General features: G+C 62.1%; 1 protein-coding gene across 2 annotated transcripts; it reads left to right on the top strand.

Annotated features, from left to right (window-relative positions):
- Positions 1 to 457: 457 nt before the first annotated feature.
- Positions 458 to 27,816, top strand: Prmt8 (protein arginine methyltransferase 8). Of its 2 annotated transcripts, none has more exons than XM_070006051.1 (10): positions 458 to 580; positions 12,650 to 12,835; positions 13,842 to 13,997; positions 15,876 to 15,939; positions 19,405 to 19,547; positions 19,938 to 20,025; positions 23,829 to 23,944; positions 25,551 to 25,701; positions 25,934 to 26,088; positions 26,833 to 27,816. In XM_070006051.1, exons 1-10 carry the CDS (start codon positions 506 to 508, stop codon positions 26,914 to 26,916), a joined length of 1,218 nt encoding a protein of 405 aa, XP_069862152.1. In that variant the 5' UTR covers positions 458 to 505; the 3' UTR covers positions 26,917 to 27,816. The 2 variants fall into 2 exon arrangements, with proteins under 2 accessions (XP_069862152.1, XP_069862153.1); XM_070006052.1 differs by having other exon boundaries at positions 460 to 580; positions 25,967 to 26,088.

Genomic DNA, 27,816 nt, shown 5'->3' with positions numbered 1-27,816 from the left:
GTTGACCGAGAGCGAGACACGGGGAGAGACAGAGAGACAGACAGACAGACAGACAGACAGACAGACAGACAGACAGACAGACAGGCAGACCCCGACCGACCGACCGACCGTCCAGCCGGCCGAGCGCGCGCCCGGCCCGGACCTCGCGGGCCGCGGGCCCCGCCGCCTCCGCCCCGGGGCGCTCGGGGGTGGGGGCGTCGCCGGGCGCGGGGCGCGGGGCGCGGGGCGGCGCCGGAAGAGCCCGGGCGGAGCGGGGCCGGGCGCGGGGCGCGGGGCGGGCGGCGGGCGCGCGGGGCCCGGCCGCGTGTCCGGGCGGCGCTCGGCGGCGCAGGGCCGGCGGTTCGGTCCCCGCTCCCCGCGCCCCGCTCCCCGCGCCCGCGCCCCGCGCCCCGCGCCCCGCTCCCCGCGCCCGCGCCCCGCGCCCCGCGCCCCGCGCCCGCCCCAGCCGCCGGCCCGCGCCGGCCCCTCCGTCGCTGCCCGCGCCCGCCCGCTCCCGCCGGCTCCTATGGGCATGAGGCACTCGTCCCGCTGCCTGCTGCTGCGGAGGAAGATGGCGGAGAACGCGGCGGACGGCGCCGAGGTAAGCGGCCCGGGCCGGGGCCCGAGACCGCCGCGCGCGCCCCGGGGACCCCCGCGACCCCCGGACACCCCCCCCCGCGCCCGCGTCCCCCCCCGCGACCCCCGGACACCCCCCCCGCGCCCGCGTCCCCCCCCGCGATCCCCCGGACACCACCCCCGCGCCCGCGTCCCCCCCGCGCCCTCCGGACACCACCCCCGCGCCCGCGTCCCCCCCGCGCCCCCCGGGGACCCCCCGCGTCCCGGGGACCCCGCGCGCGCCGCCGCCGCCAAACTTTCCCCGGCTCCGCGGCGCGCGGGGCTGCGGGGTGCCGGGTGCCGGGTGCGGGCTGCGGGGTGCCGGGTGCCGGGTGCGGGGTGCGGGGTGCGGGGTGCGGGGTGCGGGGTGCCGGGTGCCGGGTGCCGGGTGCGGGCTGCGGGGTGCGGGGTACCGGGTACCGGGTGCGGGGTGCCGGGTGCCGGGTGCGGGCTGCGGGGTGCGGGCTGCGGGGTGCCGGGTGCGGGCTGCGGGGTGCGGGGTGCCGGGTGCCGGGTGCCGGCTGCGGGGTGCGGGGTGCGGGGTACCGGGTGCCGGGTGCCGGCTGCGGGGTGCAGGCTGCGGGGTGCCGGGTGCCGGCTGCGGGGTACCGGGTGCGGGGTACCGGGTGCGGGGTGCCGGGTGCCGGCTGCGGGGTGCCGGGTGCCGGCTGCGGGGTGCCGGGTGCCGGCTGCGGGGTGCCGGGTGCGGGGTGCCGGCTGCGGGGTGCGGGGTACCGGATGCAGGGTACCGGGTGCGGGGTACCGGGTGCGGAGTGCCGGCTGCGGGGTGCGGGGTCCCCCCACCCGGAGAGCGCCGGGGCCGGGCTCGCTCGGACGCCCCGCCCTCCCCCCTCCCCTCCCCCCCTTCCCTCTCCCCCCCTTCCCCGCACCCCGCGCGACCCCGAGCTGGTGCGGGCCGGGGCGGGCGGGGAGGGCGTCCGGGGTCCGGGGTCCGGGTCACCCCGGCCGCCCGTGACCTCGCCCCCCGCCCTCCCCCCGCCCCCGCCCCGGCCCGCGACTCCCCCGCGGTCGGTCGTGCGGCGTCTGGGACCCGCCGGGTCCGCGAGGCCCGGGCTGCGTGGGGGGGGGGGGCGCGGGGTTCAGCACCGGGGACAGCGCCGGCCGAGCTGCGGCTGCGCGGGGCGGGGGGGGCGGGGATGGGGGTGGGGGTGGGGATGGGGGTCCGGGGGTCCCGGCCCGGTCCCATCCCGTGTCTCGTTCACTGTCCTGTCCCTGTCCCCCATCCCCTCCCCCATCCCCTGTCCTGTCCCTTGTCCCCATACCCCATCCCTTGTCCCCTGTCCCGTCCCCCGTCCCCATCTCAGTCCCCCGTCCCCCATCCCTGTCCCCCTGTCCCCCATCCCTGTCCCCCTGCTCCCGTCTCCCATCCCTGTCCCCCTGTCCCCATCCCCCGTCCCTGTCCCCCTGTCCCTGTCTCTGTCCCCCTGTCCCCGTGCCTGTCCCCCTGTCCCCATGCCTGTCCCCCTGTCCCTGTCTCTGTCCCCCTGTCCCCATGCCTGTCCCCCTGTCCCCGTGCCTGTCCCCCTGTCCCCGTGCCTGTCCCCCTGTGCCCATGCCTGTCCCCTTGTCCCTGTCTCTGTCCCCCTGTCCCCATGCCTGTCCCCCTGTCCCCGTGCCTGTCCCCCTGTCCCCGTCCCTGTCCCCCTGTCCCTGTCTCTGTCCCCCTGTCCCCATGCCTGTCCCCCTGTCCCCGTGCCTGTCCCCTGTCCCCGTGCCTGTCCCCCTGTCCCCGTGCCTGTCCCCCTGTCCCCGTCTCTGTTCCCCTGTCCCCATGCCTGTCCCCCTGTCCCTCAGCCTTCCCGGGAGGTGCAACCCCCTTCCTGGCCCTCTGACCCCCGAGGTCACGCCCCGCCCCCCCACAGCGGACCCTGACCCCTAAACTTCTTCCACCCAACCCCCTCCCCTCGCTTTCCAGGACGGGGAGCGGCGCCTGGCATCTGTGGGCTTCTTCCAGGGATGGTGCCCGCCCCCAGCTCCCCACCCCCACCCGGGGGTGGGCACAGGGGGGTGCCCAGGCTGAGGGGGACAAGGGGGTGCCCAGAGCACCTCCGGGGGCGCCGATGACATGGGGCCTGGAGCTCCGGGCTGCAGGGAGCTTAAGCCGGCGGTGGGGACTGAATTGGGGTGCAGGGTGCGTACAAGGGGGGTGTCAGGGCGTCTCAGGGTGTGTCTGGCGGGGAGAAGGCCTTCACCCTTTATTCCGGGGTCTCCATCCAGGAGTAGTGAAGTTCCATTCCGGCCCGAGCCACCGGGACTCCCCAGGCCGGGGACTCCGGCAACAGCCCTGGGCCTTGAACTCAGGGCCCTGGACACAGCTCTACCATGCTGAGCCACAGCGCCACTTCCCGTTTTCTGGGGGTTCACGGGAGATCAGAGTCTCTGGGACTTTCCTTCCCCGGGCTGGCTTTGAACCGCGATCCCCAGACCTCCGCCTCCTGGGTGTCTGGGCTGACAGCAGCACCAGGCTCCGGCTCTGGCTTCTTCGTTCTTGGCCCCAGCTGCTATTTCTAGCGGGGAGCGAGCGTGCTCGTGTGAATGGGAGTGGAGGGCCGTGGGAGGAGAGCAGAAGCAGCACTTGGGCAGGTGGAGCTGCAGGGGAGGGGGCGGCGGGGGGGGGGAGGCCGGGAGGGAGGCCGGGAGGGAGGCCGGGAGGGCTGGGAAGTTCTGGGAAAGATGATTCCAGCACACAGGGGGTGTGCAGACGCCCCCAGACCCGGAGCAGGGCAGCCACCAGGGCTCCTCTTCAGCTCTCGGGGTCCCCCCTCCAGATCAGCCTCCACATTCTCAGCCTTCTGGGGAAGGGGCGGGGGGGTGTCTTGTGCCCTGTCATCCATTAGTGTTCACCCTCAGGGCCCACGGTGGACCCCTGGCCTCAGAAAGCCAGCTTGTGCATGTGTGTGTGTGTGTGCGTGTGCATGTGTGTGTGCGTGTGCGTGTGTGTCCTGGGGGCTTGAATCAGGGCCAAGGCCAGACCCCTGACCTGAGCCACACCTGCACTTCTGGCTTTTTTTTTTCTGAGGGAATTGTCTCTCGGACTTTCCTTACCCAGGCTGACCTCCCAGCCCAGTCCTCCGACCTCAGCCTCCTGAGTGGCAGGGGTGGCAGATGTCTCCGGGGCCTTTCGCACCCGCAGCGGCTTCCCTCCGTCCAAGCACAGGACGAATTTCCCTAGCATGCTCGGTCCTGGCTGACTAACTCACAGCCATTCTGTAACTCCTCTGGGGGGAAGGAACCCCCAAAATAGAAAACAACCACCCTAAAACCCTCCACTTAGTTTATCCCCGAGTGCTCTCCCCACCTCGGCTCTCCTTATCTGGAGGGGAGGGAGTGAGTCTTTGTCTCTGCAAGATCCAACTCAAATGGCCTTTCCACCTGCCATTTACCCCCTCTCCGGGAGCATTCGTTGCTCCTGCATTTCTAATGCTTTGCTTTTCCCTTTGCAGCATAATTGGCCTTTTTATGTGTCCGTCTCTCCAGTTAGATAATCAGCTCTTTTTTTTTTTTCTTGTGTTTCATTCTCTATCCTTACACCGCGTCTGACACACACTAAATAATACCCTTGGGCCGGGCACCACTGGCTCACGCCTGTCATCCCAGCTACTCAGGAGGCTGAGATCTGAGGATCATGGTTCAAAGCCAGCCTGGGCAGGAAAGTCCATGAGACTCCTATCTCCAATAAACCACCAGAAAACCGGAAGTGGCGCTGCGACTCAAGTGGTAGAGCGCTTGCCTTGAGCTGAAGAGCTGAGGGACAGCGCCCAGGCTGAGTTCAACCCCCACGACCAACCACCACCAACAATAATAATACACTTGGGCTGAACTGATTTGTGTCATGAACAGCAGGTCTCTGACCCCCGAAGTTTGGGGCTCCTCTTCCCTTGCCTCTCTGCTGTAGACAAGTTATAGAGATTCTCAGAATTGAGGTGCTGCGGCTGGTCAAAGCCTGGCTGCATTTTGGGGACCCCAAAAGGCCTATCTGACCTTCTGGACTTACACACTCTTAACTACTTTTATTTGGGGGGGGCGGGTGTTCATCTGAGTAGCCAATGAAGGGGTTCCTCTCGGGGCCTGCTTACTAGCTGTGAGGGACGATGCACGGTCGTCTGCGTTTGGGTTCTTGGATGAAAGCTTGCTGCATTATTAATGATGGTTATGAGTCTCTAACCTTCAGCACCTCCACGTAGAGACACCCCCCCCCCTTACCCCTGGCGGGGAGCAATGGCTGGAGCAGAGTCATGCGGAAAGCTGGATACCCGGTAGCTCACACCTGTAATCCCAGCAACTCAGGAGGCTGTACGATCTGGAGGATCAAAGTTCAAAGCCAGCATGGGCAGGAAAGTCTAGGGGTAGGGGGCAGAGGAGGGGGAGATGGGGAGACTCTTCTCTCCAATGAACCAGCAAAAAGCCAGATGTGGGGCTGTGGCTCAAGTGGTAGAGCGCCAGCCTCGGGGAGAGCGGCCAGGCCCTGAGTTTCAAGCCCTCGTTCCCTGCAAACACACACACACACACACACAGAACTGTTCTGAAGACCGCGTCCTTGTTTCTTTTCGAAGCCCCCAGGTACCAGGCCAGTCGGTGGGTGGGAGATGCAGAACTGGTCCACCAGTGTTAGGATGCAGGCTGGACCGGCCCGTGTGCGTGCGTGCGTGCGTGCAGGGATTAAGGTACTGCCGTGTTGGTGGCGAACGCACGCTATCATTGCTTATCAAGCTAGACAGAATTAAGAAGATGAACGTGTGTGCCTGTGTGTGTGTGTGTGCGTGTGTGTGTGTGGACATGGAGTCTGATGTCTCCCCAAACTCTGGTGTGTTTCCCCCATTTGACTCTTCTTAGCACCTCTAAACTACCAAAAATAAAAGCAGGAAATGAGGCTGTGGCTCAAGTGGTCAGCACCAGCATAAGAAGCTCAGGGACAGCGCCCGGATCCTGAGGACTGTGAGCTCAAGGCCCAGGACTAGAGCACGCGCACACATGTCTGTGCACACACGCGCGCATGCGCACACACCCCTGGGATTGGAATCTGTGGGCTAACCTGGGATGACCTTTGGGAATTTATTATTGTTATTATTTTGAGCTGGAGCGCTGGGGTTTTTAGTATTTGCCTTCCCCCTCTCTGATGAGAAGAGCTCATCAGTTCTCCTAAGACTGGAGGGAGATAGGGTCTTGCGTGTGGGCCCAGTGCTGGCCCACAATCCTCCTGTCCATACCTGAGATTACAGGCAGGAACTACTATGCTGGACCTTTGGTGAGATCTGTGATTAGGACATGGCGTTGTCGCTTTCCCGGTCGGGGCTGGGGCGGGGTGGGGGGGGCTGGCAGTGGAGGGGGGCCGGCCGGTGGCTTTTCACCGGGTGAATCATTCAGCCTCTCTGAGCGACGGCGTCCTGATGCCCGTAAGGCCTTGGATTGCTGGGGCGTGAACTGAGTGTTAGAATAAGGCCTTAGGATGACCCTCGAGGGGCACTTGAGGCCACTTGAGGCTGGAATGAGGAGTCTTGGAGGACGCAGCTCGAAGGTGCTCAGAGATAATCCCCGGAGAAGCTCATCCTTCTGGTGAGGACGTGTGGAGTACAACTGAGCCCTCAAAAAGGTGTGCACCGGACTCCCGCGTGGCGCCCTGGCCGCATCCTCTCCGGCCCGGCCTGTCCAGGGAGGGCAGCCCCCCCCCCCCCCGCCTCCTCACAGCCTGGCTCCATGCCCACAGTGGAGACTCGAGCTGGCGTGGGTCTGGCCCATTTCCTCCGTGCCAGGGAAGCAAAGCGTCTGGATTTGCCGTGTCTCGAATCCTGACTGCATCATGGGAGAGCAGAGAGGGAAACTGAGGACAAAGGGAAGGGACAGAGGGACCCACCGCCCCCCGCCCCCCGCGCCCCCGGCCCGGAAGAGGGATGGAGGTTCAAAGCCAGCCTGTGCAGGAAAGCCTGTGAGACTCGGGTCTCCAGCGAACCAGCCAAAAGCTGGAGGTGGAGCTGTGGCTCAAGTGGTAGAGCGCCAGCCAGCCTTGAGTGAAAAAGAACTGAGGGACAGCGCCCAGGAAGAGAGAGGGAGAGAGAGAGAGAGAGAGAGAGAGAGAGAGAGAGAGAGAGAGAGAGAGAGAGAGAGAGAGAGAGAGGGAAGGGGAGGGGAGGGGAGGGGAGGGGGAGAGAGGGGAAAAGACCCATCTCAAGCTTCGCGTGGTCTGGGATGGAAGACACTGGTGTGGACTTTGCCCTTTGAACTCCCATTCTTCCCTTCCCAGGCCCTCCCAAGGTAGCTGGGATTACAGGCGTGAGCCACTACACCTGACTTGGAAACTATTTTTTTTTTTTTAATGCATTTTTGCCAAACCGCTTTCCAAAAAAAAAAAAAAAGGACAAACCTTGCAAACACAGCAATTTACAGTTTGGAAGATGGAGAGACATTTTGGGGTGCTCTTTCATCTGTTCTCCAGGCTCTAGCGAAGTTCGTCAAGCAGGTTTTGCTCTGTTTTCCTCCCTGCGTGTTAATTTGTTAGTGCAGTTTCTTTTTCATTTAGTTGGTGGGGGGAGGGTGGCGTGTTCACTTTTTTCTGGGTGCCTGTGCCGCTGATTTCAATGATTAATCTATATGGCCCCTTCTATGCCAGGGCGGATTTCTCCATCTGTCATTTGCCTTTCGACTCTCGTGGGTGCTGGCTGGTTCTGGGGGCCTGGGCGCCATCAGATCAGAGTCTCACGGGTTTTCCTGCCCCGGCTGGCTTCGAACCGCGATCCTGCAGATCTCAGGCTCCGGAGTGGCGGGGATGACGGGCGTGCACCGCTAGGCCGCCTTTTGATTCTGCCTGAGCTGCTTGTGGACTGCGGCTGTCCCCCCTTACTGCTTGCTGGACGCGTTTTCTTCCCGGGTCCGGGTGGCATTTCTAGCCGTCCACGTGGAATCTCACGCTTTCCCCTCACCCCGACCTGATTTCGCTTGACGTCGCCATTAGTTTCCTGCCCGGCCGAGCTAGCTTGCAAACCTGGACGTTCACCTCCCCTCCCCGCGCTGGTAGGTTCTATTTTCTGCTCTTTCCCCGGCCAGCGGTCCTTTGCCCGAGTTCAGATGCTTCTATTTCCTGACTGGTCTTTGAAAATAGCTTCCCCAGTACAGCCCTTCCCCCCGCCCCCCCCCCCCCCCCCGCCTGCCCTTCCTTGCTCCTTCCCACATTCCCCTCCTAAAAGCAGGGGTTTGGACAGCAAGGAGCCTTCTGTTTGCAAATGACCCCCCCCATACTCACGATTAATTGAACTACCCCCTCCCCCAGCCTGGCCCTCTGCCCTTTCCACGCAGCCTCTACTGGCTCAGACAACACTCACTGCCTTCCCCCCACTTTTGGGGGGGCTCCAGCCAGTCTTTCATTTCCCTCCCATCAGAACCCCCCACTTGCACCTGCTCTGCCTGCCGCCAGCTACTACCCCTCCTCCTCCCAGTCCCCCCCCCAGTCTCCATGTGGAACCGAATCCTCCCTCTCTTTTGTGTCCTCCCCCTCCGAAACAATGCGGCTCTAAGTTATGGGGGGCAGGGGAAGCCTGTTTGAGCTTCGAGGGTGGGGGTTGGGGGGCTTTTCCCAGTCGAGAAGGAAAATCTCCAGCCGGGCGCCTGTGGCTCCCGCCTGCCACCCGAGCAACTCAGGAGGCCGGGATCCAAGGATCGCGGTTCAAAGCCAGCCTGGGCGGGAAAAGCCCGTGAGACTCTGATCTCCAATGGACCCCCAGAAAACCAGAAGTGGCGCTGTGGCTCAAGCGGTAGAGCGCCCGCCTTGAGTGCAAAAGTTCAGGAACTCAGTGTCCCTGAGTTCAAGCCCCAGGACCAGCGTGTGCGCGTGCACACACACACACACACACACACCCCACCTGGCACCCGGTCACCCCTCTGCCCACCTCTTGCGACTCCCCGTGCCCCGGGCCCTCCTGACCCACACGAGTCACCTCCAAAACCAGCCAACGGGGAGCCAAAGCCTGGGGGCCTTGGGTGGCAAAGGAGAGGCCTTTGATTGACAGCTCGGAGCTGCTGGAGGCCCACCCCCCCTTGACCTTGAGCGTGACCCCATCCGCACCAGCTGGGCGTCTTTCCCCTTCCTGTCCTTGATCTATTTAAACGGTGTCAGTGCTGGGATCAGCCGCCTGCGCAGAGCAGCCTCGTGTGTGTGTGTGTGTGTGTGTGTGTGTGTGTGTGTGTGTGTGTGTGTGTGTGTGTGTGTGTGTGTGTACGCTCCTTCCCCCGTGTTTAGAGGTGACACTGCAGCCGGTTCGGGGCGCGTGCACGCTGCCTCGGTCTATTTTTAGTCTCGCCGAGCCCAGGAGCGCCACGCCAAGCCGAAGGCGGCTCACCTTCTGCATGCCAATGAGGCGGCCGGGTGCCAAGATGCCCGGCCGCTCCAGGGCCGGGCTGTGGGCCAGGAAGCGGCCACGGCCCAGGGAGAGGCAGAGGCCGCCGCCACCAAGACACCCGCCGGGAAAAATGGGACACCCCCCCCCACACCCTTTCCTCAACTCGTCCCTCTCCAGCCCTGGTCCCGGGAAGGGAGGAGGAGGAGGGGAGAGAAGGAGATGGGGTCGATCTCTTGAGCTGCTTTGTCTTAGATCTGCCTGTCCCCACTTTGAGCCTTGACTCCTGAGTAGACCCAGCTCAGGGGATGGGAAAATAGAGAAGGAAGGAAGGGAGGGAGGGAGGGAGGGAGGGAGGGAGGGAGGGAGGAAGAAAGAAAGAAAGAAAGAGAGAAAGAGAGAGAGGGGGAGGGAGGGAGGGAAGGAAGGAAAGAAGGAAGGAAGGAAGGAAGGAAGGAAGGAAGGAAAGAAGGAAGGAAGGAAGGAAGGAAGGGAGGAAGGAAGGAAGGAAGGAAGGAAGGAAGGAAGGAAGGGAGGAAGAAAGAAAGAAAGAAAGAAAGAAGGAAAGAAGAGAAAATCCACAGCTAAGCCATGGTGAACTCCCCCGCCTGTCATCCCAGCTACTCAGGAGGCTGAGATCTGAGGATCGCAGTTCAAAGTCAGCCCAGGCAGGAAAGTCTGTGAGACTCTGATCTCCAGTGAACCAGACAAAAAATTAAGGAAATTTTTAAAAAAGATGCCAGAAGTGGAGCTGTGGCTCACGTGGTAGGACACTTGCTTTGAACAACAGAGAAATGCTCAGGGACAGTGCTCAAAGCCCTGAGTTCAAGCTCCAGGACTGGCGTGCGCACACGCACACACACACACACACACACACACACACACACACGCACACACACACACACACCACCCCCAAACCACCTCAAGCCCGGCGCTTGTGGCTCCTGCTTGTTACCCAAGCTACTCAGGAGGCCAAAATCGGACGATCCTGGTTCTAAGCCAGCCCGGGCAGGAAAGTCTGTGAGACTCTGATCTCCAATGAACCACCAGAAAACCAGAAGTAGCGCTGTGGCTCAAGTGGTAGAGCGCTCGCCTTGAGCTGAAGAGCTGAGGGACAGCGCCCAGGACCAGAGTTCAGGCCCCACGACCAACAAAAACAAAAAACAAAACAAAAATCAACTCAGCACCACGTACAGGCCAAAGCAGGTAACACCGTGAAGTCTTCCACAGCTTGCTTGCTTTATTTGTTTATTTGTCAGTCGTGGGCCTTGAACTCTGGGCCTGGGCGCTGTCCCTCAGCTCTTCAGCTCAAGGCTGGTGCTCTGCCCCTTGAGCCACAGCGCCACTTCCGGTTTTCTGGTGGTTCATGGGAGATCAGAGTCTTCATGGACTTTCCTGCCTGGGCTGGCTTTGAACCGTGATCCTCAGATCTCAGGCTCCTGAGTAGCTGGGATGGCAGGCGTGAGCACCGGCGTCTGGCTCACACAGCTTTAGACACCCTGGAACAAGGCTTTCCTGCAGGCGTGTTTCACGGTGGCCGGCGGTTCACAGGGGAGGACGCGGTGACAGAGGGCCTTCCAAGGTCACACGGGCCCCGATGAACAGGGCAGAGCCGCCAGTTCAGACTTTCCAGTTCCTTGGGGTGTCTGCCCTCAGCACCTGCTTTCCACCTCACAGGGAGAGGATGGGGAGCGGAGGCCCAGCGCCCCCCCACCCCCAAGATCAGCCTGCTTTTCTAATCCTGCTTTTCTACTTCTGTGTTTGCACCCAGCTCCCAGGCTCTTTCCTGGCCTCTGTTCCTGGGCCAGGCCGCCCTCTCTGGCTCAGCTGTGTGTCCATCCAGATGTTGGGGGGGGGTCTCTGGGCTGTTTCTCCCTCCCTTTAGCCTGTGGGGAGGAGGGACAGGATGACTGTGAGGAGCGCAGCTGGCAGGGGTCAGGATTGGGGGGGGGTGTCACTAAACACAGGAGGAACAAAATAACAGATATGGCATCTTGGGGAACGGGGCCGGGGGCGAGGGGGGGCGGGGAAGGGAGGTGCGGGCATCCGGATCGGAGTTGCCATATCACGTGACAGTTGATGAGCACCAGGTGTGGTTTCCTCCCAGCCCCTCCCCTCCCCTCCCCTCCTCTCCCCTCCCTCCCCTTGATTTTCCTGGCTTCATGGGATGTGCGTGGAATATTACAACTGCATTCTCTCCTCCTCCTTCCCCTCTTCTATCCCCCTCCCCTTGACCAAACCCCCACACCTGTCACAGGCCGGCTCCCCGGTGTTCATTTTGTGGACTATTAGTTTTACTCCGGCGCTTCATCATTTGAATTCTCTACTGCATAGACCACACTTCAGTTAATACGTTTATGTGCACTCACCACGCCGTGTGTGTGTGTGTGTGTGTGTGTGTGTGTGTGTGTGTGTGTGTGTGTTACTTGTGTAGGTATTTATAAATTAGATCTTGCTTCTACACGTGAGAGAGAAAAGATGCATCCTTTGTCTCTCTCTCTCTCTCGGCCTGACCTATTTCATGTAACAATTTTTTTCCAGGTCCTTCCATTTCTTTGCAAATGGCACAATGTCATTTTTTCCCCCTAATGGATGGATAAAATTCTATTGTGTACCTCTTCCACATTCTCTCAGTCCATTTGTCCGTTGGGGGGCTTCTGGGCTGATCCTATACCTTGGCTCTGGTGGTATCCACCAGAGAGAATTCCAGTGCTGCAGTGAACATGGTTGTGCTGGTGGTTTTGCTGTAACCCTGATTTGTAATCTTTGGGATGAGTGGAATTGCTGGGTCATCGAGTGGTTCTATGTTTAGTTTTTTAATTTCCTCTCTCTCTCTCTCTCTCTCTCTCTCTCTCTCTCTTTCTCTCTGGAGCTTGAACTCAGAGCCTGGGCACTGTCCCTGAGCTCTTCTACTCCAGGTTAGCCCTCTACCACTTGAGCCACAGCTTCATTTTTTCAGCTTTATTTGGTGGTTCACTGGAGATCAGAGTCTCACGGACTTTCCTGCCCAGGCTGGCTTTGAACCACGATCCTCAGATCTCAGCCTCCTGAGTATTATGGGATGACAGGCGTGAGCCATGGGCACCCAGCTACCTGGCTTGTCTTTAAGAACTTCAAAAGTGCTATTCTGTCTCGCATCATTTCCATTTCAGAGCAGGAAAGCGCGGGCATAGGCGGTTAATTCCAACACCTGACATCACGGAGCTACCATCTCAGCCCCTGGAAATGCCAGTACAGAGATGGGCAACTTGTAAAGAAAAGAGGCTGAGCTGGGCACTGGTGGCTCCCACCTGTCATCCCAGCTACTCAGGAGGCTGAGATCTGAGGATCACGGTTCAAAGCCAGCTTTGGGCAGGAACGTCCGTGAGACTCTGATCTCCCATGAACCACCAGAAAACCGGACGTGGTGCCTTGGCTCATGTGGTAGAGCACCCACCTTGAGCAAAAGAGATCAGGGACGGTATCTAGGCCCCGAGTTCAAGCCCCACGACCCCCCCCCACACACACAGAGGTCGATTTGGCCATCCGGGTCTTTAGCCAGCATGTGTATCTGAAGGTTAGGGAGCACCAGGGGGTCACCAAGCTCCACAGAGCAGCTGCGGAGTTGGCACTGGACGGGGGAGGCAGGTGGAGCAGCGTCTCCCAGGCTGGACCCTGGGCCTCTGTTGACATGCGCCCCTCGCCCTCCCCCTCCCCTGCCCCTCCCCCAGGTGAGCAGCGCCCCCACCCAGCCACCACAAGCCATCATCCCAACCAAGCCGGTGCAATGCGTCCACCACGTGTCCACGCAGCCCAGCTGCCCGGGCCGGGGGAAGATGTCGAAGCTGCTCAACCCGGAGGAGATGACCTCGCGAGACTATTACTTCGACTCCTACGCCCACTTCGGGATCCACGAGGTAAGGCCATCAAAGGGATTCGCCATGGAAGTGGCGGTCCCAGGGCTCGAACTCAGGGCCTGGGGCTCTCTTCCCTGAGCCTCTCTAATGCTCAAGACAAAGCTCCCTGTCACTTAAGCCACAGCACCACTTCCTGCTTTTTCTTGAGCGGTTTCTGGAGAGGAAAGTCTCCCCGACTTTCCTGCCCCGGGCTGGCTTCGACCCGTGATCCTCAGATCTCAGCCTCCCGAGTCGCTAGGGTGACAGGCGTGAGTCAGACTTTGAAGAACCAGATCAGCAAAGGCGGGTGCCAGTAGCTCACACCTGTAATCCAGGACATTTTTACCTCCTGTCTCGGGGACTCCAGTGGACCCCACCATGCCCAGCCTTGTTTTTTTCTGGTTTTCTTTGGTGATGGTTCTCCTGCCTGGAGGATATGGGAGCTCAGGGAGCTTCTGTTTTCCATTTCCTCCTCCTCCTCCTCCTCCTCTTTTAATATAAAATGTATTTATTTGGCCCTTTCTATTCTTTTGGGAACTGTCTGTTCTTCTCATCTGCCCCATTTATTAATTGGATTGTTTGTTCTTTTGCTGTTGCATGTTTTGAGTTCCTTTCTCTCTTCTGGATATGAATCTCTTGTCAGATGAAGAGCTGGCAAAGATCTCTGTCTGTCTGTCTGTCTGTCTGTCTGTCTGTCAGCTCTTTCTTCACCCTGATCACTCTTTCCTTTGTTGTGCAGCAGCTGTGTGTGTGTGTGGAGGTGAGCGTGTGTGCATGCACCTGTGTGTGTGTGTGTGTGTGTGCGTGTGCATGCACACCTCTGGGTAACTGAGGTGGGAACCCAGGGCCCTGCTGGGATTACAGGCGTGAGCTACCAGCGCGGGGCTGCCTTTGCAGTCCTTGGGGTCTCTTTGGGGACAGCGGTGTGACCGTGGGGGGGGAGCTGTGGCTCCCCCGTGACCCCGGCAGGGGGGGGATCCTGGAGCCCACTGATGGCCTTCCCTTCCCCGTCCTCCCCCCTCCGCAGGAGATGCTGAAGGACGAGGTGCGGACGCTCACGTACCGGAACTCCATGTACCACAACAAGCACGTGTTCAAGGACAAGGTGGTGCTGGACGTGGGCAGCGGGACGGGGATCTTGTCCATGTTTGCCGCCAAGGCGGGGGCCAAGAAGGTGTTTGGGGTGAGTGTGGGCACCCCACACCCTGTCCGGGGCTCCCCTGCCCCGCCGACCCCAGAGCACCCATCGCGGACCTCCTCTCCCCTTCCTTCCCTCTGTCCCTCTGTCCCTCTGTCTTTCTCTGTCTCTGTCTCTCTCTGTCTCTCTCTGGCTCAGTCTCTGTCTGTCTGTCTGTCTCTGTCTCTATCTCTCTCTGTGTCTCTGTCTCTTTCCTCCCCTCAGACCTAGGGCCTCATGCACACTAGGAAACACTAACCACCAGGCCGCACCCCTCCAGCCCCTGTCCGTCTCCCCGCCTCCCCGCACCCCCTCCCCGCGCCTTTCTCTGGAAGGGGAGCAGAAAGCCCTGGGGGGAAGCCAGGGCAGTGAGGGTCCCCCGTGCCGGCTGGGCCAGCCCGCACCCCCACGCGGTGGAGAAGCAGGGCGCCCAGAGTCCCAGGTGCTCAGCCTTAAGGCTCGGGGAGGTGCCCCACCCCGGAAGTGACCTGCGCCTGTCCGAGGCAGGTGGGGGGTGGCCCCGGGCCGCCCCCCCCCGGGCAGAGAAGCCACGGGGACGTGTGCAAACCTGCGGCTCATCCACCCACAGGGCCCAGCAGGCTCCTAGCTTCACTAAAGCGCCCCAAATCCTTGGCCCCCAGATTCCAGCCAGGGCAGCATTCACCCCTTGGACTGTCTTCTGGGGCGTCCCACCCCGCGCCCGCCAGCTACAGACACTTGGCACCGACTCTCCACGCCGCCCCGATGGCTCCTTTCACAGTGTCTTCTGTTCCAACCACCCCCCCCCGCCCACCCGCGATGCCCGCTTGGGGGGGGGGGGACACGGGATGAGTCGGGGACAGTCAGAGATGGAAAATGAAGACAGAAGCACAGAGGAGGAGGAAAAAAAAAATAGAAAGCTAGAGAGACTCGGAAAAGCCGGAGAAGTAGGACAAAGATCAACACAAGGAGAATGAAAATGAAATGTCGCCCCTGCGCCGTGGCTCATGCCTATAATCCCTGCGACTCAGGAGGAGGAGGCGGAGGCTAGCTCAGGGAAAAAAACCAAAAGGGGGGAGGGAAACGGAGCAGACCCCGTCTCAACAAGCAAGCCGAGCGGTGTAGCATACGCCTTTGACCTCTGGTATGCACCTGTAGTCCCGGCTAGGGGGAAGGCATAGAAAGGCGGCTCAAGGTCCACGCGGGCCTAGGCCAAAAAAGAAATGCTCGAAAATAAAACGATAGAGGAAAGCTCCCCTCCTGCTCGGGGGGGGGGGGGTCCCCGAGCCAGAACAGGAGCTGGTGGGAGAAGAGGAAGCCTGGTGCCCAGCGCCCCAGTGGGCATTTCCCAGCCTGGGGCTGGGCCCGGTTTGGGGAGATCCTGGCAGGGGCGAAGAGGAGGAGGCTGGCAGCAATTCTGGCTTGGCCCGGCCTCCCAGGGAACTAGAACACAAACATGGCTGACAGAAGGCAAGAGGAGGGGCTGGAGCCCCAGTATCCCTTCCAGGCCAGCCCCAAAGACCTCACTTCCTGCCACTAGGTCCTGCCCCAATGACCTCACCTCCTTCTACTAGGCCCCGCCCCCAATGACCTAACTTTCTCCCACTAGGCCACACCCCCCAGTGATCTGATTTCTTCCCTCTAGACCACGCCCCCAATGGCCAACTCCTGCTAGGCCACACCCCCAGTGACCTCACTTCCTCCCAGTAGGCCACACCCCCAATCACCTCACCTCCTCCCAGTAGGCCACACCCCCTAAAGCTCCCGCCATCTCCCAACAGTGGTGACCAAGATGGTAGCGCACTGGCAGCAGGTGGGCCCTTTGGGGTGGGAACTGGAGCAGACACGCCGGAATTCTGACACTTCTCTTTGACCCCTGGTTCCTGTGTTCTGTGCCCCCTCTAGATCGAATGTTCCAGTATTTCTGACTACTCGGAGAAGATCATCAAGGCCAACCACCTGGACAACAGTAAGGCGCCGCTGAGACCTGCTGTTAATGGGGGGTTTGGGGGGGACGTGCATGGAGAGATCTCGAGGAGATGGGGGGCCCTGGCGGAGGCTCTGCGGGCGAGCTGGGTCCCCGGCACCGGCCCTGCCAGGGGAGGTTTGCCCCTCCCTGGCTGCTCGCCGGGCCCTGTGGGCACTGAACCTTGGGGGTCACACCCCTGCTCACCCAGGATGGCGGGAGCTGCCCCCTCCTCTCCCCTCCACAGCCCGTGACAGCCCCCCTGCCCTGAGGGTGTGTCCCTTCCCATCGTCCCCTCCCTCCCTTCCCGCCGGCCTAGAACCTTCCAGACACTTTCCTCTGGAGCCATTTTGAGTAGACGCAGATCTGTGCCGGTCGGTTCCCCACCCGCGGGATAGTGGACGGGGGGGGGGTGGGGGCTCGGGTGGGGGCGTTTGGAGCTGAGTGAGACCAGAGGTAGGACCGGCAGAGAGCCCAGGGCGGAGGGAAGCGGGCGGGGCCAGCAGCCTTGGAAGCCAGGACGCTGGTGGGTCTCCCCCGTGCCCTCCCCAGCCCCCGAGGCTCTGCCTGCTCCCCCAGGGTCGCTCTGATTTGCCGGCCCATGCTGTCCCCCGTGCCCCTCAGCCATCCGTGCAGAACCTTCTGGAAATCCACAGCCCTGGGTAGCCTAGAGTCTGATTAGCTCCATCCACACGCGCGTGCACACACACGCGCACGCGCACACACACTGGCCCAGGTGTGACGCAGGCCAAGCCCTTGTCTCCGAGGGAGCAGCCACCCCCAAACCTTCTGCCACTCCCCCCCCACATCCCCCCCACGCACCACAGAGGAGAGGGCCCAGTGGAAGCCTCCGCCCTCCCATCAGCAGGTGGCGCTAGTGAGGCGGAGTCCTGTCCCCCCCCCTGTCCCCCACCCAGCCCCCCCCCACCCCGCAAGACATGGCCAGGCCCGTGGGGGACCCCAAATCCATCCCTCCTCCCTGGCCAACCCCCTCCACTCCTCGATCCACTCGTGGATCCACACCAGCAGGAAGACGCAGCGTCTCTCCCTCAGTCTCTCTGTGTCTTTGTATCTGTGTCCCCTGTCTCTCTGTCTCTCTGTGTATCTGTCTGTCTGTCTCTCTGTCTCTCTGTGTATCTGTCTGTCTCTCTGTTTCTCTGTCTCTCTGTCTGTCTCTGTGTCTCTGTCTCTGTCTCTCTATGTGTCTGTGTTTCTGTGTCTCTGTCTCTGTCTGTCTCTGTGTCTCTGTCTGTGTCTCTGTGTTTCTGCCTCTCTGAGTCTGTCTGTCTCTCTGTCTCTGTATCGCTGTCTCTCTCTGTCTCTGTCTGTCTGTCTCTTTCCCTCTCTCTCTGTCTCTCTCCGTCTCTCTGTCTCTCTGTCTCTGTCTCTGTCTCTGTCTCTGTCTCTCTCTCTCTCTCTCTCTCTCTCTCTCTCACACACACACACACACACACACACACGCCATTCCTCTTTGACTTAAGCTCTAGCAGCGCCATGGCCCCCTCCCTCCGCCAGGGGCGGGCGGCTGCAGGCTTCCGGGAGGCTCTGAGCAGCGGGCGCCTTTGTGGAAATTGATGATAGGAGCAGAGCTGGATACGATTTTTATATAACTCGAAACAACAACATCTATACATCTATTTCATCTACTCCGAAAAATTACAGGAGGGGAAATAAACCAGCCCTCTTCGCTTCACTTTATCTTTCAGATAAACTCTCACACTTTTGCTCAGTCTGGCCTGGGGCTAAAACCCTCTTACCTCTGCCTCCTGAGTAGCTGGGACTACAGGTGTGGGCCACCACACTCGACCCTGGGGTCATCTGACTTTGACGGATGCCCTGGAGGCTCAAGTGAGGGTGGGCTGGCCTGATCTGCTTTTTTTCTTTTTCTTTTTATTAATACACAATCCATGACCTTTCCTCAGATTGCTCTAACCGCCGAAACGCTCTTAACAAAAAGACTCTGCTATAAACGGCGACCAAACGTGGTGTCATTTGCCAAAACCAAAGTGTGCTTTGGCCGTGATTAATCGCCCTGAGACCTGCCAGCCGGGCTGGTCCACAGCCGGTTGGTCAAACTTCCCGTCATCCTCAGGGAAGTGGGACACGGCCCCGGAGAGCGACCTCAAAGCCACCTTGAGGGGGGGACGCAGGCTGGACGGTGGGGGGGAGGGGGAGGGGGGGAGGGGGAGGGGGGAGGGGGAGGGGCGCCCGCCCTGCTGCCAGCTTCTCTTAGACTGATGACCACCGGCCATTGTTGGGCTTGATCTTTGTGGAGACAATGAACTGACCTGCACCTCTACTATCCAAGAGCCTCCAGTCCATAAAACTCAGATTCAAGATGCTGTGATTTATTATCTATTATTATTATTATTATTGGTTTACTAGTCAGACCTGGGGCTTGAACTCAGGGCCTGGGCGCTGTCCCTGAGCTTTTGTGCTCAAGGCTGGCGCTCTACCACTTGAACCACAGCCCCACTTCCGGCTTTTTGGTGGTTCATGGGAGATCAGAGTCTCCTGGACTTTCCTGCCCAGGGCTGGCTTTGAACCTTGATCCTCTAGATCTCAGCCTCCCGAGTAGCTGGGATGACAGGCGTGAGCCACGGGCATCTGGCATCTTGGTTTTAAAAACCAGCAAGCGGTGGTGTTGTTTGGTTTCCCAGTGAATCTTGGCTGCCATGGAACTTTCCAGAGTGGGGGCACGGCCCTGCCACCTTCTCCCCTGCTCTCGGGCGCCATCCGCTCCGACCTGGGCAGGAGGGGAGGTGATGGGGGTTGTGAGGCTCAGGGCTGGGCCTCCATGCTAGCACCGGCCTGGGGTCCCGAGGCCTGGGAAGGGGGTGGGGGGCCCCTGGCCACGTGGGTCTTGCTCCCCCCCTCCTGTGGAGCCAGGCCCCTCGCCCTAACTTCACTTAACTACCCGGCACCACATCTCAACAGTGCGGCCACCTCTCCCATGGACCGTCTCCTCACCCGTCCCGGGAGGCGGGGGGGGGGGGGGCTCCGTGGGGACCCAGAGTCCCCCGTGGGGCCGGGGCGCGCCCACCGCTGAGCTTTCTGCCTGCAGAATTGGGGCAGAATCTTGTCAAAACACCAGTCTGTCTTCCTCTTCCCAGATACAAGAGAGAGAGAGGGAGGGAGGGAGGGAGGGAGGGAGGGAGGGAGATCCCCACCTCTGCACAGATGCAAAAACCAGAAGGGGAGAGGTTCCCCCCGCCCCCCCCGTTTCTTTGGGTTTGGGTTGTCATGGCAACCTAGCAACGGAGCCCATCTGGGCTGGGCCAGCCTCAGTTTCCCTGAGCAGCAGAGAAACGTTCCTCAGGGTGGCGGTGGTGCTGTGCATGCTGGGAACTCAGCACCCGGCCGTGCCCTCCCCCCGGGGTCCTCGTGGTGGATCTCGGTGGGTTCCACGCGGGCGTGAGGCCGGGTCGCCTCCTGGCTGCCCACGGCCACGCCCCCCCTGCCTTGCAGTCATCACCATCTTCAAGGGCAAGGTGGAGGAGGTGGAGCTGCCCGTGGACAAGGTGGACATCATCATCAGCGAGTGGATGGGCTACTGTCTGTTCTACGAGTCCATGCTCAACACCGTCATCTTCGCCAGGGACAAGTGGCTGGTGAGTGCGGGACCGCCCAGCCTCCAGCCATGGCGGGGATTTGAACTCAGGTCTTTGACATGGAGCCCCTCCATGTCAGGACTTAAGGGAGGACTCGGGCCCGAGCAGATCCGAGGGGCATCTGCCCAGCCTGGGCCTCGCGTGCCCAGCCAGCAGGCCAAGCGGCCCCAGCTGGATCCACCAGGCTTCGTTGGTTCCCGTTGCTCTCCTGGGGTCCCTCCCCAGTCCCCCCGGGTTCCCCCACTCCCCATCTCTCCCTGGCCTGCCCTGGAGGGTACCTGGGAAACCCAGCCGGGATCGGGGGGCCGCTCCGATGACCCCCAGAACACTCCAATCGGTGATGTCTCTGTCAGATTCCCACTTCCCACTTTCCCCCGCCATTTCTAACAGAAACCCGGGGGCCTCATGTTCCCAGACCGGGCAGCGCTGTACGTGGTGGCCATAGAAGACAGGCAGTACAAGGACTTCAAAATCCACTGTGAGTCCCCTCGCCTGCCTTCTATTTCTGTATTTATTTATTTTGGTCGGTCATGGGACTTGAACTCGGGACCTGGGCGCTGCCCCTCAGCTCTTCAGCTCAAGGCAAGTGCTCTCCTGCTTGAGCCACAGCGCCACTTCCTGTTTTCTGGTGGTTCCTGGGAGATCAGAGTCTCATGGACTTTCCTGCCCAGGCTGGCTTTGAACCGTGATCCTCAGATCTCAGTCTCCTGCGTGGCTGGGATGACAGGCGTGACCACCGGCGCCCAGCGCCTTTTGGTGTTGGTCTTGGGGCTTGAACTTGGGGCATCACACTTTTGCCTGGCTTCATTTTTTGACCTTGGTATTTATTTATTTTGCTTAAGGTTGGTGCTCTACCGCTTGAACCATGCCTCTACTTCTGGGTTTGGGTGGATTCATTGGCGATAAGAGGCTCATGGGCTTTGGCTCCTGGGGTCGGCTTTGACCAGAGATCCTCATATCTCAGCCTCCTGAGTAGCTTAGGGTTACAGGTGTGAATACCAAAGAGCTTTAGAAAAGGGGGCGTGAAGCCAGGCGCCGGTGGCTCACGCCTGTCATCCCAGCTACTCAGGAGGCTGCGATCTGAGCATCACAGTTCAAAGCCAGCCTGGGCAGGAAAGTCCTTGAGACGCTCATCTCCAATGAACCATCAGAAAACTGGAAGTGGCGCTGTGGCTCAAGGGGTAGAGCACCAGGCTGGAGCTGAAGGGCTGAGGGACAGCGCCCAGGCCCTGAGTTCAAGCCCCGGGACTGACCAAAAAAAACCCTCCAGTATAGTATATATGTGTATATATACACATATGTGATGCATACATATATCATATGTGCACATATACATACATGCGTATCACACATACGTGTATATATGCATATGTGTGTATGTGTACACATATATACACACATACATATGTATGTATATGTGTGTATAGATGTGTATGTACACACACACACACACACGTGGGAGAAGTCAGGATGAAACCCCGAAACCCAAGCCTCCACCCTGGCACAGGACGCCCAGCCTTTTGGACAACATTTCTATGGAAATTCAACTTGGCCATGGGGGGAGGGAGGGAGGGAGGGAGAGAGGGAGGGAGGGAGGGAGGGAGGGAGGGAGGGAGGGAGAGAGCGGGTAGACAGCCGCTGTGAGTGCTGGTTGGTTCCAGCCCAGCGACTGGGGAGCTGGGGGGGTCTGCTCCCCCCTGCACCCCTGAAGCGGATGGGGGTGCAGGGGGTCTGCGCCAGCCTGTAGGCCGTGGGAAGGGCCGGCTGCCGTCTTTGCCTGGAGCGCCCACCCCGTGGGAGGTGGTTATTTTCTCTGCCTCCTCCGTCCATCTGTCCAGCCGTCTGTGCCCCGGGGCCTTTGTGAGCCTCAGAAAGCAGCCTGAGTTGAGAGGCTCTCTTCGGTCCTCCCCCCTCCCCCCTCCTCCCTCCCCCAAGGGGCGCAGGGGTCCCCCAGGGTGTCAGCGGGGACCAAGGGCCCTGGGAAAGGAAACAGGGGTGTCACCAGCTTGCCCGGATGTGGGGAGCCATGCCAGGGCAGCTGGGAGGCCCGGCCGGCCGCCATTGGCCAGTGTGTGTGTCTGTGTGTGTGCTGGTCCTAAGGGGACTTGAACTCAGGGCCTGGGCGCGTCCCCCAGCATTCTGCTCAAGCCTGGTGCTCTACCATGTGAGCCACGGCGCCACTTCTGGCTTTGGTTTCCTCTTGCCTTGTCTGTTGGAGATGAGTCTCTCAGCCGCCCCTTCCCCGGGGCTGCTCCCAACCTCCTCCTCAGGCCAAAGCCTGAGACAGGTGTCTTAGCCCTGCTGAGCCCTGGCTGCCCCCGCCCGGATGTGGGAGGTGCGGGTGGGCAACGCCCCCCCCACACATAGCACCCCAGCTCAGGCTGCACCAGAGGGCATGGGGGCAGGGCATGGGGGCAGGGCATGGGGGCAGGGCATGGGGGCAGGGCATGGGGGAAGGGATGGGGGGAAGGGCATGGGGGGAAGGGCATGGGGGAAGGGCATGGGGGGGCAGGGCATGGGGCAGGGCATGGGGGGAAGGGATGGGGGGAAGGGATGGGGGGCAGGGCATGGGGGGGCAGGGCATGGGGGGCAGGGCATGGGGGGGCAGGGCATGGGGGTAACAGATGGGGGCAGGGCATGGGGGCAGGGCATGGGGGCAGGGCATGGGGGTAAGGGATGGGGGGCAGGGCATGGGGGAAGGGCATGGGGGAAGGGATGGGGGGCAGGGCATGGGGGCAGGGCATGGGGGGAAGGGATGGGGGCAGGGCATGGGGGAAGGGCATGGGGGGAAGGGATGGGGGCAGGGCATGGGGGCAGGGCATGGGGGTAAGGGATGGGGGGCAGGGCATGGGGGAAGGGCATGGGGGGAAGGGATGGGGGGCAGGGCATGGGGGAAGGGATGGGGAGCAGGGCATGGGGGGGCAGGGCATGGGGGAAGGGCATGGGGGGAAGGGATGGGGGGGCAGGGCATGGGGGGAAGGGATGGGGAGCAGGGCATGGGGGGCAGGGGATGGGGGGCAGGGCATGGGGGGCAGGGCATGGGGGGCAGGGATGGGGGGCAGGGCATGGGGGGAAGGGATGGGGGGCAGGGCATGGGGGGCAGGGCATGGGGGGAAGGGATGGGGAGCAGGGCATGGGGGGAAGGGATGGGGGCAGGGCATGGGAGCAGGGCATGGGGGGCAGGGCATGGGGGGAAGGGATGGGGGGCAGGGCATGGGGGCAGGGCATGGGGGCAGGGCATGGGGGCAGGGCATGGGGGCAGGGCATGGGGGGGCAGGGCATGGGGGGGCAGGGCATGGGGGGGCAGGGCATGGGGGCAGGGCATGGGGGCAGGGCATGGGGGCAGGGCATGGGGGCAGGGCATGGGGGCAGGGCATGGGGGGGCAGGGCATGGGGGCAGGGCATGGGGGCAGGGCATGGGGGCAGGGCATGGGGGGGCAGGGCATGGGGGCAGGGCATGGGGGCAGGGCATGGGGGGAAGGGATGGGGGGCAGGGCATGGGGGCAGGGCATGGGGGCAGGGCATGGGGGCAGGGCATGGGGGGGCAGGGCATGGGGGCAGGGCATGGGGGCAGGGCATGGGGGGGCAGGGCATGGGGGGCAGGGCATGGGGGGGCAGGGCATGGGGGGAAGGGATGGGGGCAGGGCATGGGGGCAGGGCATGGGGGGGCAGGGCATGGGGGAAAGGATGGGGGGAAGGGCATGGGGGGAAGGGCATGGGGGAAGGGCATGGGGGGGCAGGGCATGGGGGGCAGGGCATGGGGGGGCAGGGCATGGGGGGCAGGGCATGGGGGCAGGGCATGGGGGGACAGGGCATGGGGGCAGGGCATGGGGGGCAGGGCATGGGGGGCAGGGCATGGGGGGACAGGGCATGGGGGCAGGGCATGGGGGCAGGGCATGGGGGGCAGGGCATGGGGGCAGGGCATGGGGGGAAGGGATGGGGGGCAGGGCATGGGGGGCAGGGCATGGGGGGACAGGGCATGGGGGCAGGGCATGGGGGCAGGGCATGGGGGCAGGGCATGGGGGGCAGGGCATGGGGGCAGGGCATGGGGGGAAGGGATGGGGGGCAGGGCATGGGGCAGGGCATGGGGGGCAGGGCATGGGGGCAGGGCATGGGGCAGGGCATGGGGGCAGGGCATGGGGGCAGGGCATGGGGGCAGGGCATGGGGGGGCAGGGCATGGGGGGAAGGGATGGGGGGCAGGGCATGGGGGCAGGGCATGGGGGCAGGGCATGGGGGGTGGCCCGGGTCCTCCTCCCGCTTCACGTCCGCTCCGCCCACAGGGTGGGAAAACGTGTACGGCTTCGACATGACCTGCATTCGGGACGTGGCCATGAAGGAGCCGCTGGTGGACATTGTCGACCCCAAGCAAGTGGTGACCAACGCCTGCTTGATTAAGGTCAGGCCTGGCTGCGGCGGGGGCGGGGCCTGCGGCGGGACCTGGGGGTGTGGCCTGGAGTGGGTGGGCGGGGTCTGTATGGGGGCGTGGCCTGGGCGAGGAGGGCGGGCTTGGGTGTGGCCTGGGTGGGTGTGGCCTGGAGTGGGTGGGCGGGGTCTGAATGAGGGCGGGGCCTGGGTGAGGAGGGCGGGGCCTGGGTGAGGAGGGCGGGGCCTGGGTGAGGACCCGTCTTCTCCCCCTCCTGCTGCTCCCGTGTTGCTTGGTTTTGGCCACACTGAGCGTCGGCCCGCGCCTCCCCTACCCGTGGGGCCTGAGCTCAGGGCCTGGCGCTGTCTCTCAGCTCTTCAGCTCCAGGCTGGCGCTCTACCACCTGAGCCACAGCGCCACGTCCACTTTTCTGGTGGTTCCTGGGAGACCAGAGTCTCAGGGACTTTCCTGCCCAGGCTGGCTTTGAACCTCCATCCTCAGACCTCAGCCTCCTGCGTAGCTGGGATGACAGGTGTGAGCCACCGGTGCCCAGCCAGTAAAGATGCGAATGGCTCCCAGATCTACCGGGTAGTCAGCCGACAGGAGACTGGACGGCTGCCTTTTGGTGGCTGGAAATCTGAAAAGCGAGACCTCCAGCCTCCTGCGCATTCAAAAGGCTGCGGGCACCCGGACGGGCTCAGGCACCGTGGACAGACAAACAACCCAAAAGCCTAGCAACCAGGGTGGGCCCCGTGGCCCCCGCCTGCAATCCCGGCTACCCGAGAGGCAGAGACGGGAAAGCTGGCAGTTCAAGACAAGCCCCCTCCCGCCCCATCTCAATGGAGAGGCCCGGGGTGGTCGCACAGGTCTGTGGTCCCAGCTACCCTGCAGGTCGAAGTGGAAGCATCACACAGTCCAGGCAAAAGTCACACAAGACAAACAAGGACCGGGGCCCTGGTTCAAGGGGTAGAACACCTGCCTGGCAAGTCCCTTGGGCTTGGTAGAACCCAAGCTGAGGATGATGATGATGATGATGATGATGATGATGATGATGATGATTTAAACGTGTGTGCCTAAGCCAGGCACCAGTGGCTCACACCTGTCATCCCAGCTACTCAGGAGGCTGAGATCTGAGGATCGTGGTTCAAAGCCAGCCTGGGCAGGAAAGTCCCTGAGACTCTGATCTCCAAGGAACCACCAGAAAACCAGAAGTGGTGCCGTGGCTCAAGTGGTAGAGTGCCAGCCTTGAGCTGAAGAGCTGAGGGACGGCGCCCAGGCCGAGTTCAAGCCCCACGACTGGAAAAACAAAAATGCGTGTACCTGTCAGGTCCTAAGCTCAGGCCTCACACTCTCGTCCTTAGCTCTTGTTCTCAAAGCTGGCCCTCGCCACTTGAGCCACTTCTGGCGTTTTGCGGGCTCCTTTGAGATCCCAGCGTCTCTTGGATTTATCTGCCTGGGCTGCCCTTGAATTGGGATCCTCAAGTCTCAGCCTCCTGAGAGGCCGGGCTTACAGGCGTGAGGGCCGGCGCCCGGCTTGGGCGGTGCTTGGGGTGGCGGCTGTGGGCGCGGCTGGGGAGGGGGCTGGTGGAGAGCACCAAGCCTTGGCGTTGTCCCCCCCCCCGCCCCGTGTGGGCCCTAGGAGGTGGACATTTACACCGTGAAGACCGAAGAGCTGTCGTTCTCCTCTGCCTTCTGCCTCCAAGTCCAGCGCAATGACTACGTGCACGCGCTGGTCACCTACTTCAACATCGAGTTTACCAAGTGCCACAAGAAGATGGGCTTCTCCACAGGTAAGCCCGCGGCCTCGGGCCTGGCCTCTGGCCTCTTCCTCCTTCCTGCTCAGGGACCCCGGGCCGGGCTGGGTAAGGTGCCAGGGGTTTGGGATGGGGGCGGGGGAGGAATCAGCAGGTTCCCCGGGGCAGGGGGGGGGGGGGCCGGGGCGGGGGGCGAGTCTGCGCTGGGCCTTGGCGTCCGCAGACACTGTCTCTGTCTCTCCCTTCTCGCCTCCCGGTGCTCCTGAAGCCCCCCACTTTTCTTCTCGCTCCCCCCCCCTAGCCCCGGACGCCCCCTACACACACTGGAAGCAGACGGTCTTCTACTTGGAAGACTACCTCACGGTCCGGAGAGGGGAGGAGATCTACGGGACCATATCCATGAAACCAAATGCCAAAAACGTGGTAAGCCTCCCCCCCCCCCCCCACCTAAGTTCTAGAAGTTTCTGTGGGAGGCAGAATGTAGCTGCGTTCAGAGGCCACCGGACTTCCAACCCAGCCACAAGAAGCTTTCGCTAGGTCCCTCCTCCCCAGACGTGGCCTGGAAGACAGCTGCCAAGCCCTTCCGGCCAGAGAGAACCTTCTAGAAGGAATACCTGGGGGCCTGGCTTGATTGAGGGATGAGTTGTGGTTGCCTAGAAGTCAAAAGTGAATTTTTAGACACCCCCCCCAGGCTCGAACAAAGGGCAGGGGTGCCACGTTAGGTGTGGGAGCCCCCCCCCCGTCCCAAACCCCGAAACCCGGCCAGAGGCAGAGAAGGTAGACTGAGTCTCGGCAGATGTGGACAGACATCTTTGGGATGCGCCGTTGGCTTCGGGTTAAGAACAGTGTACACGGTCACAGCTCACCCCTCATCCCCGGAAGAGCCCGGAGGAGTTAGCACTGGATGCCCAGGCTCCGATCCCAGCCTCCCGAGTAGCCGGGAGTACAGGCGTGCACCACCAGCATCTGCCCTGGAGGGAACATTTTTTTATTTTTTTAAATATGAACCGGGAAGGATTGGGTCAGGTCTTCCTGGAAGGATCGGGAGACAGCAGAGGAGTTTCCCAACAAATGGGGGGCTCATGCCCAACCCGGGGGGGGAGGGGGGCTGTGACCACCTCCCCACGCTCACGGTGCCCCACCCGCCCTCCCGCTCTCCCCTGGCAGCGAGACCTCGACTTCACCGTAGACCTGGATTTTAAGGGCCAGCTGTGCGAAACATCTGTATCTAACGACTACAAGATGCGTTAGCACACGTGGGCCGCCGCGGAGCGCCGAGGAGGAAGGGGAACGAATGCCCGCCACCGCCGCCCTGCCCAGCCCGGGTGGACGCCGGACGCCATCCTAACCACAGCTCTCGTCGGCCTGGACGCCCGGCGTGCTCCCCACGGTGCCCGTGGGGTCCTGCCACGGATGGACGGGGAGGGGTGGGGGGAAGAGAGGGGGACCCCCCCACCCCCACGCCGGCCCCCTCCACTCTGCCCCGGGAGCTCTCCACCAAGGTTCGATTGGTGCCAACCAAAACAACCTTTTGTGCTGTGTCTGGGGGTCCCCCACCCGCCCCCCCCCCACGCCGGCCCTCCCTCCCGCCCACCCCCAAGGAAGAAGCCGGACTAGCGTCTCCTCGTGGTCCCTTCTAAGCTGTGGGTCTCTGGATCTTCCAGATTTTCTTTTGCATGCTTCGGGAAATCTAAGACAGATTGCCTCTGCTAGAGCCAGGACACACGCACACGCACACGCACACATCAGTGTCTGAGCGGTGGCGTGTGTGCGTGCGTGTGCAAGCGTGCGTGCGTGCGGGCAGCCTGTGTTCGTTTTTATCTACCCGCCGATGCCCGCATGTGCGTGCAGATGCAGCCGGGTGGGTGTGCCCGTGGGCACCCGTGCGGGCGTGGGTGTGCGTGGCGTGGGTGCTTACCGCCCTCGGGAGGAGACCCTGTTGCTTTCGAGTAGGAACTTGTTTTGTGACTAGCTCTCCCCTCCCCCGCCCCCCAGGCCCTCACAGACTTGTCAACGCAGAAGCTCTGGAACTTTCTCTGTATTCTACTCGCTCTGGTCTCTGGAAAGAGACCATGGCTCTGAACCCTGGGCGCTGGCTCCGTGGGGTGGGACCCCATGGGCGCTCAATAAACACAAAGAGATGGAAACGTC

This window comes from Dipodomys merriami, unplaced genomic scaffold (assembly GCF_024711535.1).
Source record: "Dipodomys merriami isolate MVZ:Mamm:240054 unplaced genomic scaffold, mDipMer1.0.p SCAF_691, whole genome shotgun sequence".
Classification (NCBI taxonomy): domain Eukaryota; kingdom Metazoa; phylum Chordata; class Mammalia; order Rodentia; family Heteromyidae; genus Dipodomys; species Dipodomys merriami.
This window is presented reverse-complemented; position numbering and strand designations above follow the sequence as displayed.

Coding starts and splice junctions, on each gene's coding strand:
- Prmt8 (XM_070006051.1), top strand. CDS start 506: ATGGGCATGAGGCACTCGTCCCGCTGCCTGCTGCTGCGGAGGAAGATG. Junction 13,998..15,875: donor GGGCCAAGAAGGTGTTTGGG/GTGAGTGTGGGC, acceptor TGCCCCCTCTAG/ATCGAATGTTCCAGTATTTC. Junction 26,089..26,832: donor AACCAAATGCCAAAAACGTG/GTAAGCCTCCCC, acceptor CTCCCCTGGCAG/CGAGACCTCGACTTCACCGT.